Source organism: Hippocampus comes, unplaced genomic scaffold (genome assembly GCF_001891065.2).
Source record: "Hippocampus comes isolate QL1 unplaced genomic scaffold, H_comes_QL1_v1.1 scaffold78, whole genome shotgun sequence".
Taxonomy (NCBI): domain Eukaryota; kingdom Metazoa; phylum Chordata; class Actinopteri; order Syngnathiformes; family Syngnathidae; genus Hippocampus; species Hippocampus comes.
This window is the reverse complement of record NW_017805798.1, coordinates 1,294,384-1,315,306: the sequence shown is the minus strand read 5'-3', so window position 1 is coordinate 1,315,306 and position 20,923 is coordinate 1,294,384. Positions and strand designations below refer to the sequence as shown.

Below are 20,923 nucleotides of genomic sequence, written 5' to 3'. Positions count from 1 at the left end.
CACCCACCCCCTACTCACCTGGTGTCTGTTTGCATGTTTCCACCCCACCCCAATCAACCAACCTGCACATGTGCATCAACTGCTCTTCTCCTACCTGCATAGTCACCATCTTTGTGTTCATGGTGCAACCTGAGTGTTGCACAAGAACTCGTGGTGGGTCCTCCTGTATCCATCCATGCATTCATCCATTCTGGCCCCCATGCCCTGTCTTCCTCTTCCTCTCTTGTCTGTGTTGGGCTGGCATGTGATGGTGGCACTGGTGTGTTCTCCCTCTCTTTCTCTCTCTCTCTCTCTCTCTCTCTCTCCCTCTCCCTCTCTTCCCCTTGTGTACTAACAGACGCAGACCAGGCTGGAGCATGTCCACATTCAGGAGCTTGAACAGAGCCTGCACTTTGAAAAGACCAAAGCTGAGAAGCTCCAAAGAGAGTTAGAAGACACTAGGGTAATGGATGCCGCGCTGCGTTGGGGCAGGGAAAAAAAGCGAAATGGCAGAGTCGATCGTGTTGCGTATCCGGAGGTCCGGCAACCGGAGGCTCAACCCGAATTGGTTTGTGGTTCACTAAACTGAAAAAACACACAAATTTGTTCTATTTTAACACGTTTTTGAAGTTTAACTCACCAGTATTGTAATGTATAGAAACACAGAATATGGCATTTGCCCGTCACATAATCCGCAAAAGTGTTCACCGTTTTTGCCTATTTTCCGACATGTTGCTGACAAAATTTAATTCATTTTTGTGCATTTTCTCCACTATCAATTTGCAGTAATGTCTGAATAAAGGGATGAAAATTAAAATAGCCGCCAATGAGCCGTGGGGGTCTGAAATGCACTTGTTTCTCAAATTTTGCTCATGTCTTGAGACAAAAAAAAAAAGACGGCCCACGTATAGAAAAAAAAAAACCTTGTGACATCAAGGCACTTTTGTCTCGAGGCGCTGTAGTGAATCACAAGAACACTGAAAGCAAACACTTCTTATTATCACTTTCCATGGTATAGCCACGTCCTTCACGTCTTTGATGGACAGGGGAGGCCTCTCCTTGAGGTCGGGCCTGATTTCTGTCTTGCTGAGGGACCGCACTTTCTGCCTCAAAGCGTATTATCACTTTCCATGGTATAGCCACGTCCTTCACGTCTTTGATGGACAGGGGAGGCCTCTCCTTGAGGGCGGGCTTGATTTCTGTCTTGCTGAGGAACCGCACTTTCTGCCTCAAGCGTTTTTTCCTGCTAACTTTGACAGAGGCTTAACATTCTTTCATAAGCACATTCAGAGTCGAGCCGCTCAGGGTCGCACCGCATTTGACTGACAGCTTTTGTAATAATCCAATCAGTGCTGAACCATACAGATGCATGTCTCCCCTGAACCCCCCCACCCCCGCCTCCCCCAGTTCCAGCGAAGAGCTGTCAACTTTCCAGGTTCCTCCTGACATCCATATGTCCTGCTTATTTGTATGGTATTCTCTCCAAGCCCTTCCTTAGCTCCATTTTATTTTAGTTTGATTCATGAGTATATTGGGGTACCACTGAAATATTAGTTTCATTCAAAGAATCAAGAAAAAAAAGCACAATATCAACATCCGATTCTTGGAATTAATATTACTGACATCCATATGTCCTGCTTATTTGTATGGTATTCTCTCCAAGCCCTTCCTTAGCTCCATTTTATTTTTGTTTGATTCATGAGTATATTAGGGTACCACTGAAATATTAGTTTCATTCAAAGAATCAAGAAAAAAAAAAAGCACAATATCAACATACGATTCTTGGAATTAATATTCCCGGTATATAACAAACATTATTTTACATGGTTCTTCCCCGTAGCCCAGATTTAACAAAAAGCATCATGCAATGCTTAAAAATGAAATGACGGCAAACCAGTGTTTGTCGCAGAGGAAATGTGACAGTAATTGTGAGGCTTCAAAATAACAGCTCCATGGGACATACGCTCTGCTCTGTGGGAATGATAACTATTACTGGAGGTCAGGTGGGGACCTTCTCTGCCTCTTCTTTCTTGCAGTTAATAATCTGCCTTTTCCACTTGACATCAGTGCTGCCCGGAATGTTGTGGCATGACGGCATACTTTACCGCATTCCAGATTGTTATGCAAAAAAAAAACCCACTGCTGTCCATAATAAACCGCATTCCAGATTGTTATGCAAAAAAAAAACTAATAATCTGCCTTTTCCACTTGACATCAGTGCTGCTCGGAATGTTGCGGCATGACGTCATACTTCACCGCATACATCCCGTTAGCCTTGGGAGGTTTGTTCTAAATACTGTACATTCAAATTATTCTCCACCACTGGCTTGAAAAATATGCCCTGTGCCATTTGCATAGACTTTTACAAATCTGAGGAAAATATCATTTGCATAATTTGGAATGTGGTGCACACGAACGGCACATCCCGTTAGCCTTGGGAGGTTTGTTCTAAATACGTTCAAATAAATTTTCCACCACTGGCTTGAAAATTATGCCCTGTGCCATTTGCATAGACTTTAAAAATCTGAGGAAAATATAATTTGCATCATTTGGAATGCGGTGCACACTAACGGTGCAAAACTCATGTGGGACTTGTATTCTGTAAAAGCCCAAAGAAAACCTTAGTTTAAACAATTGCAATATAACAGGAGTGTAGCTGATGATCCACCAGGTCGATGTTAACCAAATATCTCATGTGGGACTTGTATTCTGTAAAAGCCCAAAGAAAACATTATCTTAAACAATGGCAATATAACAGGAGTGTAGTGATCCACCAGGTCGATGTTAACCAAATACGTTCGCAATTACCGTACCCATCGATACAAATGCAGCCCAATAGACATACATTTTCAAAACCTGGGCTGCACAGTTGTAAACTGTTACTCCACGTTCACTCCCATGATATGAATCATTGTTTGAATGTCTTTTCATGCAAAGAGCTCCCAGGTTCAGTCTGTCGGGTACGTTTTGAACTGAAGATGTCGTCTTTTCAAGGTTGCCACCGTCTCGGAAAAATCTCGCATAATGGAGCTGGAGCGTGACCTCTCACTTCGCACCCGAGAGGTCGCCGACCTGCAGCTCCGTCTCGGCTCCCAGCAGGCCTCCGACGACCCCGACGCTGGCGGTATCTCTCCCCTCCTGGAGGAGATCACCTCCCTGAGGGACCGTTTGGCCTCGCTGGAAGCCGAGCGGAAGCAGGACCTGGCCGGGCTACGGGAGAAGTTGGAATCTCAGGTGAAGGCGCACGGCGAGGCGACCGCCCAACTCCAGGCCACCGGCGTAAAACTGTCTGGCGACAACGAGCAGCTGCGCATGCGCCTGAGCCAGGCCGAGAAGGACAGCGCCGAGGTCCTGGAGAGGCTGAAGCTGGAACACGTCCAGGCCCTGGAGGAGGCTGCCGCCGCCCATGATAAGCAGATTCATGACCTGAAGGAGCGACTGGCCTCCCTTGCTGAAGACAAGGAGAGCCTTGACAATGCGGTGCGCGCCGGGGTGGACAAAGCTGAGAACCAACACCTGGTGGAGATGGAGGATGTCCTTGGGAAGCTCCACGCAGCCGAGCTCAAGGTGAAGGAGCTGGAGGAGATAGAAGCCGAGTTAGAGCGGCGGGCCCAGGGTGAGAGAGAAACCAAAGACATGGTGGCGCAAATGGTTCGCCGTTTGTGTCGCAGCCAAAGCGACCAGAAGGAAGAAGTAGAAGATGTTCAGAATCAAGAAACTGAGGTAAGTGTTACTGTGGTAGCATGTATGAATGCCCCCACCCCCTGTACTCAAGCACATTTTGAAAAATGCTGTCAAGTGAATTAACAGAGTTATCTGAAAATGCGGTTTACACTTTTCATTTTACTTAAGTATAGAAGTTGAATCGGTTCTTCTTTTACCAATGTCCAAAGCATCAATTAGTCCATGAGTTGTTAGCAAATGTATTGGTTGTTGATCTGGTTTACTTCAAATATGATTTCTTCAAAAATGTAATGTTATTTTATGGGGCTTTTTTTGTCCTAAAGTTAGTTGGTGAACTGAGATCATTGCTGGAAGGCAAAGTGGCTGAAATCCTGTCACTACAGCAAAGTTTGGCCAGTGTGGAGCAAAAGAAAGACACTGTGGAGCAGCAGCTTGGAGACCTGGTGAGTTTAACTTTTATTTATATCGATATACATTCATAATAACTGTAATTAACTATAATAATTTGCGTACATTCTACAGTGGAACCTCAGTTTATGAGCAACTCTGTTTATGAACAATTCGCCCAAAATTCTCCGTCCAATAACATGTAATTTATGTCCTGTTTTCCATTTGTGGGCAGTTCTTACCGTTGACAACGTAAGGGTCTATGTTGTGCCGCTTCTCGTGCTGTGTAACCATCGTTGGCACTACGTCTTTTAAAAATACGCAAGGGACAGTAGTCCCTCTACCTCGGCTTTATTGCAAAGCGATGAACAACATAGTTGACAACACACAGAACAAAACTATTCTCCGCTTCCAAGACACCGCAGTCATTTTTGTTTTACTGGTTTACCCCACACGCCAACAGGCAGCAGTGGTGTATCTCCTTGAAGTCCACTGGTGCACCAAATTAGTTCTTGAACAAATTGTATGACAGTATCATAGAGATATATTTATACAATGCCTCTTGAAAACATGTAATTTATGTCCTGTTTTCCATTTGTGGGCAATTCTTACCCTTGACAACGTAAGGGTCTATGTTGTGCCGCTTCTCATGCTGTGTTACCATCGTTGGCACTACGTCTTTTAAAAATACGCAGGGGACAGCAGTCCCTCTACCTCGGCTTTATTGCAAAGCTATGAACAACATAGTTGACAACACACAGAACAAAACTATTCTCCGCTTCCAAGACACCGCAGTCATTTTTGTTTTACTGGTTTACCCCACACGCCAACAGGCAGCAGTGGTGTATCTCCTTGAAGTCCACTGGTGCACCAAATTAGTTCTTGAACAAATTCTATGACAGTATCGTAGCGATATATTGACAATGCCTATTGAAATACATTTGGGAGATAATGCTACAAAAAACAAAAATCCCAAATGTGCCATTGTTGGTTTGTCAGAAACCCTTGACAGGCTCAGCAAAAAGGAGGAGCAGTGCACAACTCTGGGCACAGTATCGGAGTCTCTCAAGAGTCAGCTTAATGGTAGGAATGAATAAATGTAGGGTTCTTTTTGTGAATAAACAATATTTGTAGGTAAAGTTAATGAGCAGGCCGCCCTGGTCGCAATTCAGGGCTGGAGAGGAAGCTGGCGAGTGCCGACGAGAAGGTACGGCAGCTGGGCGAGGACAAGAGCAAACTGGAGAAAGACATTTCGGACATGATGACGGCGTCCGGTGACAGTTCGGTGCAGCTGAGCAAAATGAACGAAGATCTGCGGCAGAAAGAAAGGTGTTCAATCCTAAACCCTCAAAAACTCTCAAAACGATCTTGTAGTAGTCATACATTTAATCCGTCCAACATATGGACATTCAGAACAAGTTTTTTTTTTTTTTGTTTTTTTTTTTTTTTTTTTGTGCTTTTAACCTTTCTCCCTCTGTTGGCTCCCTTAGGCGGCTTGAGGAGTTGCAGTGTCAATTGGTGGAGGAAAAGAACAAGGTGGCTCTCTCCAATGAGCAACGGGAGCAGGCTCTGTCCCGCAAAGACCAGGAATTGTGTGAGACCCGAGACAGCCATGGCGCTCAAATAAAAGCTCTCCAGGAGAAGATTTCCGCATTGGTTAGTAGGCATACATATTGGAGACATTCGGAGAAAGTGCTCTTTTCATTTTTGTATATTGCTTATATACAGAATAGTCAGTGAGGTTTTTTTTAGCTGCCTATTTCCATTCTTAAATGTGCCTTATTGTGATATAACAGTGCAGCTAATTTACTTAACAGCGCCCCCGCATAGAGAGTTTCTCCACCCATCACTTGTGACATTGTCAAGCCACTCCACAAAACTAAAAGTCCAGCTGTACATTGACTATTTAACATTGTAGCCTTTTGTTGATTTCTGCAATGTTTTCTCATGAAACGCAAAGAAAATTATATGTACCGGTATATATTTTTTAAAAAAAGGCTCATATGAGAGCATCCATAGTCACTTCTGGTCTTTCCCCGTTTCCAAGGAGAAGAGTGTGCAGCAGGGTGTCAGCGAGGCCGAGGAGCTGAAGGAGTCTCAAGAGAAGGCTCTCTCCCAGGCCTCAGAACTCCACGGCAAGGAGGTCCAAGGGCTGCGGGATGAGCTCGACAAGCTGAAGCAGGAGCTCTCCTCCTCCAAGGACAGGAGCCGGGAGTTGGAAAAGCTGGTGTCTGAGGTGCAGACATACAAGGACAAGCTTCAGGTAAGGACAGGGTCTGGGTTTGGGATCCAAGTAGGCCCCGAGGTATGCCTTAACTTTATCTTTTCTGCATATTTTCAGTCTTTACACAGTGCATCCAGAAAGTATTCACAACGCTCAATTTTTACGCATTTTGTCATGTTACAGACTTATTCCAAAATGGAGCAAATAAACGCAGAAGGGATTAATTTTTTTTTTTTAATCACAAGTCCATGAATATAGTGATACCTTGACTTATGAGTTCCCCAATGTATGAGCTAATTTAACTTGGGAGCCGTTGCTTGGTTGAAATTTATTATTATCATCATGTGCATCTTCCCTCCCCATATGCCACCGCTCACTCAACTAAGGTACTGTCATGTCCTCGCATGTGGGCAAGGAGAGCCACAGTTGCCCATGTGCTTCCAGCCATTTATTCAACCGGACAAAGTCAAACCAAAATACAAAATGAGAACAACAGCCAACTGGACCGCAGACCTTGATGGCACTCATTAAGCCACACCCTTCACACACATTCAACACACGAATATTGCAGGATGTACAGTAATTACACTTAATGAAGCCAGTTTATTTCTTTGCATGTTCATGATTATTATATAATGCAGTGCTGTATGTCTTAATTAAAAACCCATAAAAAATATATAAATCATTGCTTTATAGGCTCGGCTACCGAACGAATTAAACCAAGTTAAGGTACCAGCATATTTGTCATGAATCTCAAAGTTTAGGTGAGCTGTGTCCTGTTTCCACCAATCATGCTGTAGATGATTCTCCTGGTTACTTGGAGTTCACCGCTGCTGAATAGTCGCTCGGTGGGACACGATTTCGAAAGGCACACACACCTGCCTGTGTGGTCAAAAAGATCAATGTGTGAATGATTATTCATCAATTGTGGAATAAGGCTGTAACATGTGAATAATATCTATTGAAAAAGTGAAGCTGTGACTACTTTCCAGTTAGACTGTAAATGTGTGAAAATCCCCTCACCTCCCCTCGGACATTAACTCATGACTCCATCATCATTTCATGTCATCATATATAGAGGCCATCTCGTATTAAATACAGTGGAGCAAAAAGTTGCTTTTTCCCCCCTCCCCATTGGAAATAATGCAAAATGATATATAGTTGATGATGTGATCATGCAAATTTTCATTCACCTTATATTGGTATGAGCCCTACTGACAATGTTTTGATTGGCTGACTGTCATGCACATGTGAATTAAGATGTCCAAGTAAACCCGACCTTTAAAGACACCCATATAATGGAGACAGAACAGGAGGGCTTTTAACAGAGTGAATTCAAAAAGCGATTGCATTGGAGTCAGCGGTCAGGCAATTTCCGTGAGATTTTTTTGGGTTATCATTACACTTCGGAAATTTTTGGGAGGTTGCACTTTACCCTCAGAAATACATTTGTCACTTTTTACAGGGAAAAAAAATGGAGGAAATAGTCTTAGCATTTCAGTTTTGGTTTGCTCTGTCATCTCAATTTTAGTTTTGAATGATACATGACTCGATATCATGTTTAGTCTAATGGCATGAAATGGTAGTAATGTCACTCTCATTAGTTAATCGGGTAAAAAAAGAGAAGCAACACTGAGTTTGTTTGTTTCCAGAGTTGTCATGTGGCCCGAGTATGGTACGGTTTCATTTCCTGTCCCATACCTGATATGTTCATGTACATCTCTGTCTGTGGGAGTACCAAAAAAATCCCACTACAAGTACATGGACCATTATATGCCTATTGAGCGTGGTTTCGGTGGTGAGCTGGGGTGTCTGTCTTTGACTTCTGCAGCTTAAACTTTGTTTTTGCATTCATACATATTAGCTTGGTTTATTTTGGAATCATCATACATTTTCTTTTTGTGCAACTTTGCCTAGATGCCCTCTTTTTTTTTTTTTTTTAACACCCACCTCCCTCTATCAACTTGATTTCCCCAGCATCTTTCCGCTGAGCTAGAGTCCTCCAAGCATGATGTTGAATGCTTGTCCGCAAAGCTGGAAGCGCAGACTGTAGAGCTGGAGCGCAAGTGTCAGGATAGAGAGGATGCCCACGTTGAGAAATGCAAATTGGAGACGCTGCTCTCAGAAGCGCAGAGCAAGCTTTCTGCTCTCCAGGATCATTCTATCCAGAATAAGGACCTCCGCGTTACCATTGAGAAGCTCTCAAAGGAAAGGGATGAATTACTCGACAGCAACAAGCGTACCGAGGAAGAAAGAACGTCACTGAACGACCAGTTGGAGAAGCTCAAAAATTGTTTCCAGGAGGCACAGACTGAAAATACCGACCTGAAGAGCGCCAATATCAAACAGCGGTCTGATATCGAGGATCTCAGGAAACAAAACGAGGAGAAGGATGCCACGCTGCTCAAACACCAGCAGGATGCTCATCAAGCTGAAAGTAGTAAGAAGCAGCTTCTGGAGGACTACGAAAATGTCTGCAAAGAGCGCAGCAGGCTGGAGGAGGACCTCAACCAGAGCCGGTCTAAACTCGGGTGCGAGAACAAGCAGCTCATCTCGGAGCTCGATGTGGCCAAAAAGGCCAAAAAGTCTCTGGATGCCAAGAACGCAGAGTTGCAAGCCAAGCTGCAGTCTCTTAACTTGGAGAAAGAAGATCTGACAATGAAGAACACCCAGCTGCAGGCTCGCGCAGAAATGCTAAGCAAAGAGAAGGCTAACATGTCCTCCGAAATCAGCGCCGTCACGAAGGACAAAAACAATCTCGTGGCGGCGAAAGAGGAACTCCAGAATAAGCTAAACCTTGCCAAGAAAGAGCTGGACAGCTCCGTCCGTGAATGCGAAGACCTGAAAGCATCCCGCCTCAGCTTGGTCCAGATGCTGGAGGAGTTCAAGACCAGCAGCCAGGTGACGGATTCCGAAAGGCTTCACCTCCTGCAGGAGAAGGAGGACTTGCTCGCCGCCCATAGGAAAGTTTTACAGGAGAAGGAGGAGCTGGTCAAAGACATTGAAGAGCTGAAGGAGAAGATTGAAGTCTCTGCCCAGCAATTGACTCTGTCCGGCAAAAAGCTGAACGAGGTGTCTGCAACTTTGGAGCAAGAGAGGCAGACCTTTCACGCACAGAATTCTGAAAACTCCGAGGCTCTGCATGCGCTGAGGAAAGAGAAACTGACCCTCGAGTCGACGCTCGAGCAACAAAAGACAGATTACGAGTTTCTGGCGGTGGAGAAGGGCGAAATGGAAGCAAAGCACTTGAAGGCCACAGCCGAGGTTAGCGCCCTATTGCTAGAGCGGGACAAGCTAGTGTGCGACATCCGAGAAACAAAGGACCAATTGGACAGCTTCTCCAGAGCTCAAGGCGATATTAGTCAGGAGAAGTCTCGTCTAGAAGGGATGCTCAAGGAAGCCGCTTGCGAGAAAAAGTCTGTCGTAGCCGAGTTGGCGTCGCTAAAAAAAGAAAAGGCCGAGCTGGAGAGTGACCTGGAGAAACGTTGCTCCGAAATTGAACTCCTAGAAAAGGCCAATGCCGAGCTTGCCCGAGGACGCAGCGAGCTCGAAAGCGGCGTTGAGAAATCCACCGTGGAACTTAAAGGGCGAGTTGAGGAACTCACGAAAAACGTGGCGTCGTCGGAGACTAAAAAAAAGCAGCTCCTCAAAGAGATCCTGCAACTAAAAAAGCAGACGGCGTCGTTTTCCGAGGCCAAGCGTGATCTGGAGAAGCAGCTCCAGGTGGAATCCAATGAACGGACTCGCATGGCCGCGCAAACGGAGGAGCTGCAGACCACCTTGTCACAACTTCGGCAGGCTAGCGACGACATGTCCTCTCAGCTTAAGAGCGCAGGGGAGCGACATACGTTTTTAACGGCAGAAAGTGATTTGGCAAAAGCAAATCTGAAGGAACAAGAGCAGGTGACCCTTCGCTTGTCTGAAGACAAGCGAGAGCTTTTATCCAAACTGGACGAGACTGAGAAGCGCGCGTCTGCGCTGGAAACGGAGAAGCAGGAGCTCCTAGCCGGACGCAGTCGCTCGGAGCAGGACGTTTCCCAATGGCTTGCGGAGAAATCACGGCTGACCGTCGAGCTCGAGAAGTTCCAGGAGGACGTCAAGACCCTCCGTGCGGGTGAGGCCGCCCTGGAGAAGCGGCACCGGGAGGCCGTCGCCGAGAGAGACCAGCTCCAGTCCCAACTTAAACATACCATTGCTAAGCAGCTTGAGGTATTCCTCCGTATAGTTGCCGCCGCTAGTTCCTCTACTCTGCAAACGCACCTTAAAATATTGCCGGGCCAATGTCACCTGCCTCCGTCACTGCATGCTTTGTCTTCCTTCCACTTTGGCCTTTGATACAATTTTCTTCACTTTCATCCTCCACATACTCACCATACGTAGCACCCTGTCTTTGCGACCCTTCCTTTCCTTCCTGTGGGCTTATAACGCAAGCAACGACTCTTCTGTCTTGAGGTGTTTCGGCGCAATCGATGGTTTAAAAACCTCCACTTCTATGTTGGAACCAAAATCTATGTCCACAAAGTCTCTTTGCAATTATTATTATTATTATTTTTTTTTTTGGTAATCGCAAAAGGAGTTGAGATACTCTTTGTATACTCTCAAAAAGTTTGGGGTTTGGGGTGAAACATCAACAGGGATATAGACAGTCTGGAGGAGTCACAGAAAGACATAGATGTGGATGAATTTGTCCATTTAGCTCCTTATGCGGAACATAAAGTTGTGCAAAAGGGGCTGAAACATTGAACAGTTGTACATGCGCAATTCGTATTGTGGCTTATTTAAAATATATATATTTTTAAATCTCGTTACGCAGACGCGGCAAAACTGTAGAAATCAGTATGGGCGTCATCGACTATCACGTCCGTCAATTTGCGCAAGGCACAATAAAATTAATAAGTGCGATAAAGGGGAAAATAACCCTCAAAATCACCTCCGTATTTTGTCATAACCTCCACCCATGGTCTAGGAATTTGATTTTACAATGAAGTTAGTTGTTCAATGGTGTGAGGAGACTTTTTGGACATGATCAATATGATTGGGCTTTTTGCTAAATGAACACAAAAGGCCCTGACACGAATCTGAGTAGCATCGCGTACGAGAGCTGTGTCAGAAGTGGCGTTTTTGCTAAAGTAATACCTAATCTCCACATTCCGAAATCCACTCCACATTGTCGGCCTGAATGCGGATTATTGTGACACAGCTCTTGTTTGGACAGGTGTACCGACTCAAATGTCTGATTAGCATTCATTTGCACTTGTGTGTCCGTTCTGAGTCCACGGGTCATATCTTTATGTACACTTCTTGTTGTAGCAAATAATTTACTTGTCTCGTATGTCGTTTGTCCCGCCAGTAATATACGCACAGTGAACCCCCGTTTGTGGCGAGGGAGACATTCCACACCCAAATTGTTGAACCAAACCATTTAATTTGGCCCAATGAAAGTTACGCTAACTTCATGCTAACATGATGGGAAACGCGACAGATGCGCTGGTGGAAAACAAACTACTCAAGCACGCACGGCGCAGCAACGCAAACAAGCAGAATATCCGACAACCAAAACCCACGATGGCATAAAAAGCCACAATTTAGCGGGGGTTCGCTGCGTATGATCTGAATGCGTTCTGCAATTGACCAAAATGAGATTGATGGGCCCCGGACCAAGCCGTCGTCTCATCTGCGTCGCGTGGTCGGTTGCACAGAATTCTTAAAAAAAAAAAACATGTTCATGGTGCTCCCCGCTCGCTGCAGGCCTCTGAGGCGTCCGGCCAGACTGCCGAAGTGCTCAAGCAGTTGACGGAGGAGAGAGATGCCTTGCTTCGAGAGAAGAGTGAAGCTCAACTTCTGTTGGAGGGTCTTCGTTCTTCCAAACGAGAGATGGAGGCACAGGTAAAATTTAGGCATTCCAAAAGAAAAAAAAAAAGAGCAGTTAGCCAAGAATTGAGAAATTGATTAATTTGTTGATTCATTCATTCACATAGCAAGCGTTATTGTTACCGCACTATTTCGGGTCTGAAAGTAGTCGTTGCTTTTTGACTGATCCTAATTGGTGTGCTGTAGACCACAACAGCAAACCAACAAAAGATGATCACAACTTTTCAATTTCAGGTTTTTTTTTTTTTTTTTGTTTGTTTGTTTTTTTTTTTAATGATAGGAGTTGAGAATAATTTCAAGACACCGCTGTGTTTATTTATTTTTCTGTATTTTGGTCTAGTTCTTGATTGGCTTGCATTCATCGTCTTTTCAGATGGATGAGCTAAAGCAAGACAAATCAAAGTACCAGCAAGAGCTGACAGCATCCAAAGAGCAACTTGGTGCCGACAGCCAGAAGCTGGACAGTCTCACCCGGGAAATGTGAGCACCTTGCACCCCTTGCATTTTGTTCATTACTATTTCCGACATTTTTCACTCGCTGTCCAAATTGAATGTTCAACAACATACAAAGGCCGGGGGTTTTTTTTTTTTGTTTTTTTTTTCCTCCAGCAAGGAGCTCAAGGAGGCGGTGTCAGTCAAGTCGCGCACCCTGGAGTCGCTCCAAAACGAGAAGGACAAGCTGACTCAGGATATTGAGAACAATCACCAGGACCACAGTGAACTTATCAAGGTGGGACATATGTTTCAGAATGCTCAAAAGCGCCCCGCTTGTCATGCACCTCTGTCATAGTTGAGGATACACGTCAAGGGAAAATTGGTACACACATGCCAATCCAAAGGAATAAAGAAAGAATTACATTGTTTGATTTTTTTTTTTTTTTTTTTTTACTTTTGGGCATATTTTTGTCAAGAAATGTATATTTTTGTGTCTTATATTTTTATATTTTTCTGTGTGTGTGTGTGTGTGTGTGTGTGTGTGTGTGTGTGTACGCACACAAAAAATCGTCCCATATTTTTCTATTTCCGAATGCTTTTGTCTATTTTTGTGTTCTTTTTAATTGTATTTATTTTTGGGGGGACGACTGGTCCTAACGGCCAGTATAATTGAGACATTAAAATTTTCGCCGCTTTTCAATTGTAATTGTAGCATCTGCATATTTTACATGCATTTTTCTTTCCTCCCACTCAGCTCAAGGACGAGCGCTCAAAACTCCAAGCACAGTTAAAGGAGTTGAAACAAAGGTACGGCGTGAACACACATTTCTTCATTCTTTTCTGCTTTCTTAAAAGCACTGAATAATGCCCCTTTGTATTTTTCTCCAAGCCTACCATGTTATGCCTTCAGGTATTCCATTGTTAATTTCTGCTCATATTTTTTGGTTTCCACTTAGTCTCAATTTCTTGAATGAAAGGTGTGGAATCAAAAGGCGAGGAATTGTTCGTGTACTAAACGTTGTTGTTGGTTTTTGGGGGCTCGCGTGGCTAGTGAGAGCACTTTGAAGGAGAAGATGGACAAAGAGAACGCCGAGTTCCAGAAGTCTGTTGGTAAAAACCGTGCCTTAGTGTCGGAGAAGGAGGAGCAGATTGAAGCCCTCAAGACGGAGGTGAGCCAGATTCGCGGTAAACCTTCACTTCGTAGTTTTTGTCTGATTTTTGTGTTCTCTGATACTGCGTTAGATACTTCTACTTTTGATAAGAACAATATATAATATCCTCTTTAGTTTTGTGGGACGGATAGATGACTAATCACGTCATGGTCTTCCTCAGCTGGCCGCCGCGCGTGGCCAAAGTGCCTCGGGGGATACCTTGCAGACCGCCATGGCTGCCTTGGAGCAGGACAAAGCTCAGCTCAAGCAGCGAGTGGAGAAGCTGGAGCAGGAGCTGGCCGCCGTTCCCTCAGGTGCGCTCCCCACCCAGGATGCTTGAATAATTCATATCAGCGGCGGATAGGCTTGTGTGACACTTTGGCGTGTGCAGGTGACGCCGTCGGCGACCGACCGAGGAACAAGGACACGGAGGCCGAGGTAGGCGACGTCTTTCGGGACAAAAGCTCGGAGTGGATCCAAAGAAGCGAGTTGTGTGTCAACTTTTGCTTCCCTACCCTGCCCCGAATGCCACGCTTTTTTTCCAAAACGAGCGCTCGTATTTTGGGGGCGGTCGTATGGAACCAAGCGGCTTGTAACAGGAGTCGAGTGTTGATTGTTTCAGTGTCACATTTTCGAACAGGCTCAACTGAATTAGTCACGCAGGCCACTTCTTTAGTTACACTTGTGCAATCACATCAAAAGCGCTCTTTTGTGCGTTCTTTCAATTTAAAAAAATTTGGGGCGGGGTCAAATTTATTTTACAAATCTACATGGAGTTTTTATAATTGTTCTATTTTTTGTGTTTTGTCCAATAATTATTTTTCGTATTTCTTGAAATTTTCCCGTTTTAATCTAATATTTGTGAGTTTTTCTCTTTTTTTTTGGGGTGGGTGGGTAGTATTTTTTTTTTTGTCCCCCCCCCTCCCCAATCATCAAAAATTGTAATATTTTTTCCTCTTTCCTAAGACCCCTCAAAATGGACCTTGTCAGTTTGCGGGGATGATTGGGTTTCATTCGAGTGTGCAAGTGTGCCTAAAGTCGAGCCCGCGCACCTTCGGAAATGTCACACTGTGCCATTTTGTGTGTGCCCGTCCGTGTGTTGTATTCTAATTTGAACCTGTTATTTTCTTCCTCTCCTTCCACCCAAATGCTGTGCTCTGTCTGCAATGCTGCAGCACCATCAGGCAGCGGTTTGTTCATGTTTCTTGTCAGCTTCACTCATGCATGCGCGCATGTGTCACTTAAAGGAGACGTATTGTGTTTTTTTTTGCCCGCCCCCTCATTCCCCCTTTGAATTTTAAAACCGAGGGAGCGCCGTATCATACTCGCCGGTTATGCTGGCGCATGACGTGGCCAAACACCCACTGTTAGCTCATGCCAATCTGTGCTAACATTGCAGCTCTGCTTACCTTTTGTACTTCGGCACGGTCGTGCTTCTTTTAGTTCCGCAACTTAAGCCTGCCTAGCTGCCAAGTCGTTGGGTGGGGCAACTCCAGAGAGTCCATTATTTGTATGGAAACATTTTTAAAAGTATACATGTTTTTTTTCCATAATATGTCCCCTTTGTGTGAAGTCATCACGGGGTTGCCATATGTGTTGGGGTGCTCACCACTCATTTGTCTTTGTTTGGGCTCACGCTCGCCATTATCACTTGATTCAAAAGGACCATGTTTAGGGATGGGCATTTTTCAATCTGTTGCCGTACACATTCTGAAGTAATTGCATATGGGTATCATTTTTCTCCATAGATGAGATTTTATCATTTAGCATTGTACTGTTTTCATTTTATCGTAAACATTGGTCATTTTATACATGTGTAGATTTCAAGTTTATGGTTTATTTAATTTTTTTAAGTTGATTTAATCTTTTTAGTCAATAATTTCGATGTCATTTTACAATTATGTAGACTGTTGTTTCTCCCCGCTGTAGCATTTTTTAATGGATAAAATGAGGAGGTTGTATTTTAAATACATAAAAAATAAGAGATTTTTTTTTCCTTTTTCAAGTAATGTGCAGTCGATGCAATAATCATTTACGTCAAGTGTTTCACCCATATACAAAAATAATTTTAATGCATTTTATCACGACACAATTGTATGAATATGTCGATTTAAATTTTTTAAATGCCTTGATTAATTTCATTGAGTGAAACGTAGAGGCCCATTCATTAAAAAACCCCAAAAATGAAAAGGAACGACAGTCAATCAAGTAGCGATCGTTATTCGTCCTCGCAATCAATCAAACTGTTGATCGAAAATAAATGCCCATCCCTAGTAAAATGTGTTTTTTGGAACCATCATTTAATTATTGTCGTTTTCAGATTGACTTCCTGAATTCTGTCATCGTTGGCCTGCGCAAGGACAACTTGGACCTCAAGGACCAGATGGAGAAAATGGCCGCCGCCGCCCTCAACGGCAACAACACCAGCGAGCCGGACGACTTTGACGACTTTGACGGGTCAGTAACACAAAATGCCATCAAGGTTTCTGTCACAATTAAGACACCGCTCAAGGATATGCGTCAGCGATTATTCAAAAGGAACAGCAAAATACGAGACTGTTACATTTAATTCGAGACAAAAAAAAAAAAAAGATGTTCCCTTCCTGCATTGTGTAGGGAGGACAAGGAAAGCAGCAAGAAGAAAAAGAAGAAGAAGAAGAAAACGAAGCCCCCTCCCCGAGTGTTCTGCGACATCTGCGACTGCTTCGACCTCCACGACACGGAGGACTGCCCGGCCCAGGCGCAGGCGCCCGACTCGCCGCCCCACACCGCCTATCACGGCAGCAAGGGCGCCGAGCGGCCCTACTGCAACGTCTGCGAGGTGTTCGGCCACTGGAGCCACGACTGCAACGACGACCGCACCTTCTGAACGCCGCGGGCCGGCCTGGGCTTTTCCGTCCAAAAGCGTCTCGAGGGCTAAAATGCTTCGGCGTTTGCACATCTTGTCACACTGATCGCCAAAAAAAGGGTCGGGATATTTGGCCGACATGTTTGGCTCAACCTAAAATTCAACATAATCCGGCAGGGGAGCTCCATTTGGCGAGACCGGAGGTGTCACAGACGGTTTGGAAATGAGCAACGGGCCGAATGAAGTTGGCCTGCAAAGGTTGGAGTGCATTTTAGATTCATTGAGGTTTCGCAATATCCCAAACTTTTTGGTGAGTAGTGTGTATATAGAGATACAGAAATATAAGTCCAAAATGATTCTATATGAAGGACACGTTTTTCTATGGCTGGAAATACTTTTTTATTGGACCTGTGGTGGGGTGCATGCAGGACAGAACACTTGAAACGCACTTCCTTGCTTCTTCTTTCTACTTTGGCTTTTCTGTACAAGTGAATAAAAGTTGCGTGTTGAAATGAAGGCGAGGGCGCGTTTTGGCTCAGGAGGCGGTGGCGCGCCCCAGCGGCGCCACCTCAGAGGCGTGGCGCCACTTTTTCAGCTCCACGCTCAGCTCCAGCGTAGCCGTCTCGGCTCGGGTGGGTGTGTCGGCGTCGCCGTCCTCGCCTCGCCGCGTCCCTGGACAGACAAAAAGGAGCTACTGGATCCAACGAGGCCAAACTTGACACGCTTGCGCTCACCGGACGTGACGTGAGGGACGTCGGCAACAAATGTTTGTATCTTTTAAAGAATGTTTTTGGGATGTGAATTTTTTTCAACTTTTACACATACAAAAAAAAAAAAAAAATTGGGCTATATAAAACAATGACATTTGCATACATCCTAAAAGCCATCGCACACTTATTTTTTTTAACCTTTCAAAACCCATAAATAGTAACATTTTTGAGGGGAAAAAATTATATTTTTATCTTGTAAAATATTCAAAAGATTATTAAAATATTCCGAGGTAAAAACGACATGAGCTAAATACATGTAAAAAAAAAAGAAGACGCGCTTCGAAACTAGTAAAATATTTTCACGTCGAGTATTTGACAGTGAAATACAAAACTGTGAAATAAAATATTTGAAACGATTCTTTTCATTTAATCAATATTACGATTTTCTTCAAACGTGGCCTGTGTTTCAAAAAAAAACTGTTAAATACATTGAATCTGTATAAAATACATTGAATCTGTATACAAGCTATTTCAACTAATTTGTGTGGAGGTGGAATTTCTTTGCTGCTGCCGGTTGGGATGGTGGAGGTGCACCAAATATTGCGCCCGGCGTCCTCGTCAGAATCACCTTTGGCGGTCGCCGTTTTCTTGTTTCCAGCACGGCCTCCTTTCTTCTTGGAATCGTCCTTGGCTTTGTTGTCCATGCCCGCGACCTTCGAAAATCAACAACACAACAGTCACCACGTCAACGGCACGCTTTCGCTCCAGCGGACAAAACGTAAAGCGCAGAGCGACTCGCCTCATCTGTTGCGGCCGCCGCGTCTTCCGGTGGAGGATCTTTGTGTAGGGGGCCGAAGTCGCAGAGGACGTCCACTTTTGGGTATCCGCTCAGAAGGCCGTGCAGGGGCACGTGCGAGGACGCCACCACCGTAGTCACGGGCGGGTCGGCAACCAGCTCCACCACCGTTTTTTTTCGCTTGTCTTTCGTCTTGGCCTGAAGTGTGCGCACCAAGTTTCCCCTTTGGACCATCGACTAATTTCACGTTTCTCAAACCATTCCCGTTTAAGTGTCGGGCTCATTCGCTTGGTGTGAGCTTGTCACACTTCCGACAGTTTTGTCCTTTCATACGTTTTGTGCCACAAAAACTCAAACCCCACTTTTTTTGTGGGGGTTATTATAATAAAGACAAATCTGCCCCATTTTGGGTTGTCATCTGCATTTCTCAAACCACGGCAAAATGCAAAGCTTCACTCTATGCGCAACCTTTGAGGTGTTGTTGACTTTCACATTCTTAACATTTAGAATTTAATGGTACATTTTGTGGAACAAAATTTCAAATTCAACTTTTTGGATTCATGATTATTCGCAACCCATTTTTGGCTCTCAATTACTTTAGCAAAATGAGCCGTTCACACTCGCGAGAGAAAATGAGCTTTTTGTAAAAGCATGCATTTCAAGCATCATTTCAAGTTTGACACTATTTTTTTGCTTTTGTGACAGCTCAAAGACCTCAATAATGTGTTCCTCCTACAAAATATTCCCAAAAAAAAATTTATAGCAAAATAATTTATTTGCACATAACAAAACTATTGAACTATGAACAAAAATGCAAATTGAACAATGGTGGACTTTTGCACCATTGCCACCTGCTGGCCATTTTTTCCTATTTAACATTGCAGTCAAGCCTGCTCCTTCAGTGAGAAGTTGCCTCAGACTCTCTTGCACCCTCCCCCATGAAAAAACGTGATTGACGCCTTTAGACGTCATGGGGAGGCGGGGACTATGCGTTAATTCAACTTAATGTTCAAATAATGTTGCATTTTGCAGAACAAAAATATAACCTGTTCCTATGTTTCAAAACTCACTTTGCACAATTTCTTGTTTTATTTGTTTGTCTTTTTCATTTGCTGTTGTCTTTAGCTTTTTGTTTTTTTTTTTCCATTTGCTATTTTATTGTTTTTGATGTTTTTTTGTGCTTTTTTTTTTTAAGTTGCTTTTGTGTTTATTGTGTTTTGCACTTCTGGGCTTTGAACGTTTCGGACATTGATGCTAGCTACGTTCACGTTCCAAATTTAGGTTGTTTATTTTTTTTTTGGCAACACCAAATTCCGTACCTAATATATATATTATGTGCCCTAATTTTCCCACTTCAATATCTTCATTTCTTTTAGTTTTATTATCAGCCGCATAACGTACTTTGAGCCCTGCTCTCCCACACTGGCCTCAGTGTGACCTGACTGTCCTTTTTTTCTTTTTTTTTTTGACCTCCACGAGTATGAAGAAAATGATACTCACTTTTTTCCCTTTATTGTCTGCGACTCCTTGCCCGGGTGCGTCGTCTGAAGCCTCTGTAGGCCACGACAGGATCTGAAAGTCGGATGAAAAAGCAGATTTTTGTCTTTGCAGTGACGGTGCTCAAAAACATTGCTTCGGTGTTTTGAAGTCCTCCATTTGAAAACAGCTCTCCGTACATTTGAAAACTTTGTCAAAATACAGTGGCCTTGTTGGGTTTTTTTCCCCCCTCTGTAGATGTCAACGGTGTACAAAAGACTTCAACATGGGTTTAGTACATTACAGAGTATTTTATTATTCTTGTAAGCCTTGTGTACAAGAGTTAAAGCAGTACTTGTCCGAGTATATGTGTCTAGTACCCCTTTCCCACTGCCGCAAAACCACGGGTAAACACGCTTTTTTGGGGAGTGGGAAAGGCTCACTGGCCAGTGTCGATCCATGTCGATCCGTGTCCACCAGCACGCCATCGGAGGCGGGTTGTTATCGCCTCCGCTTGCAGTTTGAAAGCCTAACACGGGACTTCCCGGGAATTACGTGATGACATAGGGCGGAACGCGATGCGTCATCGGCCTCGTATATAGCACGCCCCCACAACAAAGCTAGGAGATCGCCCCTTAAGCTGTTGTCTCAATAGTAGCAAAGAGTTGATCCTCCACTGCTTTTCGACCATTTTGAGGACAGTAAAAAGCATGATAAAAGAAAGAACGCTCGCTTCCATGTTGCTTTGTTTACCACCAAGAAATCTGTCGCACTATCATCTACGCAATCACAGCGTGGTGACGTAACCAGACGCAAAGTGGTGGAAGGGGTTGGAGGGGCGCAGAATCGCCTTCTGTTGGTCAATGGGAAAGCGACAATATGCCAATTGGTTGCGTCGCCACGGATCACTGCTACCCACTAATTTCAGTGGGAAAGGGGTATAAGTATCACTCCCCTCCCCCTTCTCAAAGGGTCTCATTTTGCCGTCCCTTACCTTTTCCTGCTCGATAAAAATGCTAAATCCTTGATGGAGGAATTTCTGGAAGCCGCTCAGGTCTCGCACGACGAAGGTCACCGTATCGCCAAAGTCGACGCTGTCCGCCCACGGCTGAGACGACGTGCTGTATCTCGACTCTGTGACTCAGACGACGTGGCAACAAAAATTATCTGCGTGATTCAATTTCACCCTGTGAGCTAAATGAATCAGTTGCTGATTGATCAGTGGTGGGCGGTCGTTGTTAGCAAAATACTTGCACCGATGGCGTAACATGAACAATTCAGATGAAAGTGGACTTTCCTGAAAAATCCGGAAAATACAAATCTATATATATATATATATATATATATATATATATATATATA

At 44.2% G+C, this 20,923-nt stretch overlaps 2 protein-coding genes and 1 long non-coding RNA gene across 6 annotated transcripts in view; 2 read left to right on the top strand and 1 right to left on the bottom strand.

The window, feature by feature from the left end:
- clip1a (CAP-GLY domain containing linker protein 1a) overlaps positions 1–17,095 on the top strand; it is a 27,987-nt gene extending 10,892 nt beyond the window's left edge. The window contains exons 9-27 of the mRNA XM_019885447.1: positions 338–442; positions 2,974–3,702; positions 3,987–4,106; positions 4,953–5,133; positions 5,223–5,379; positions 5,541–5,706; positions 6,098–6,313; positions 8,252–10,483; positions 12,023–12,160; positions 12,519–12,625; positions 12,755–12,875; positions 13,335–13,387; positions 13,470–13,490; positions 13,632–13,749; positions 13,913–14,045; positions 14,123–14,169; positions 14,907–14,921; positions 16,052–16,188; positions 16,348–17,095. Coding sequence (XP_019741006.1) covers positions 338–442; positions 2,974–3,702; positions 3,987–4,106; positions 4,953–5,133; positions 5,223–5,379; positions 5,541–5,706; positions 6,098–6,313; positions 8,252–10,483; positions 12,023–12,160; positions 12,519–12,625; positions 12,755–12,875; positions 13,335–13,387; positions 13,470–13,490; positions 13,632–13,749; positions 13,913–14,045; positions 14,123–14,169; positions 14,907–14,921; positions 16,052–16,188; positions 16,348–16,600 — 5,049 coding nt within the window. The 3' untranslated portion in view covers positions 16,601–17,095. The remainder of the gene's footprint in view (positions 1–337; positions 443–2,973; positions 3,703–3,986; positions 4,107–4,952; positions 5,134–5,222; positions 5,380–5,540; positions 5,707–6,097; positions 6,314–8,251; positions 10,484–12,022; positions 12,161–12,518; positions 12,626–12,754; positions 12,876–13,334; positions 13,388–13,469; positions 13,491–13,631; positions 13,750–13,912; positions 14,046–14,122; positions 14,170–14,906; positions 14,922–16,051; positions 16,189–16,347) is intronic.
- Positions 6,323–7,740, top strand: LOC109525188 (uncharacterized). Its single transcript, XR_002170093.1, has 2 exons — positions 6,323–7,003; positions 7,039–7,740. It is a non-coding gene; the product is annotated as an uncharacterized LOC109525188 (long non-coding RNA).
- Positions 16,961–20,923, bottom strand: part of LOC109525173 (leucine-rich repeat-containing protein 43) — a 29,064-nt gene continuing 25,101 nt past the window's right edge. For 3 of the 4 annotated variants that reach the window (XM_019885482.1, XM_019885481.1, XM_019885483.1), the window contains exons 8-12: positions 20,556–20,695; positions 19,586–19,657; positions 18,089–18,283; positions 17,918–18,002; positions 16,961–17,251 (exon numbers count right to left, since the gene is read on the bottom strand). In XM_019885482.1, the coding sequence (XP_019741041.1) occupies positions 17,115–17,251; positions 17,918–18,002; positions 18,089–18,283; positions 19,586–19,657; positions 20,556–20,695 (629 nt within the window). In that variant the 3' untranslated portion in view covers positions 16,961–17,114. Of the gene's footprint in view, positions 17,252–17,917; positions 18,003–18,088; positions 18,284–19,581; positions 19,658–20,555; positions 20,696–20,923 lie in introns of those variants that run through there. The other variant, XM_019885484.1, reaches the window with a different exon arrangement.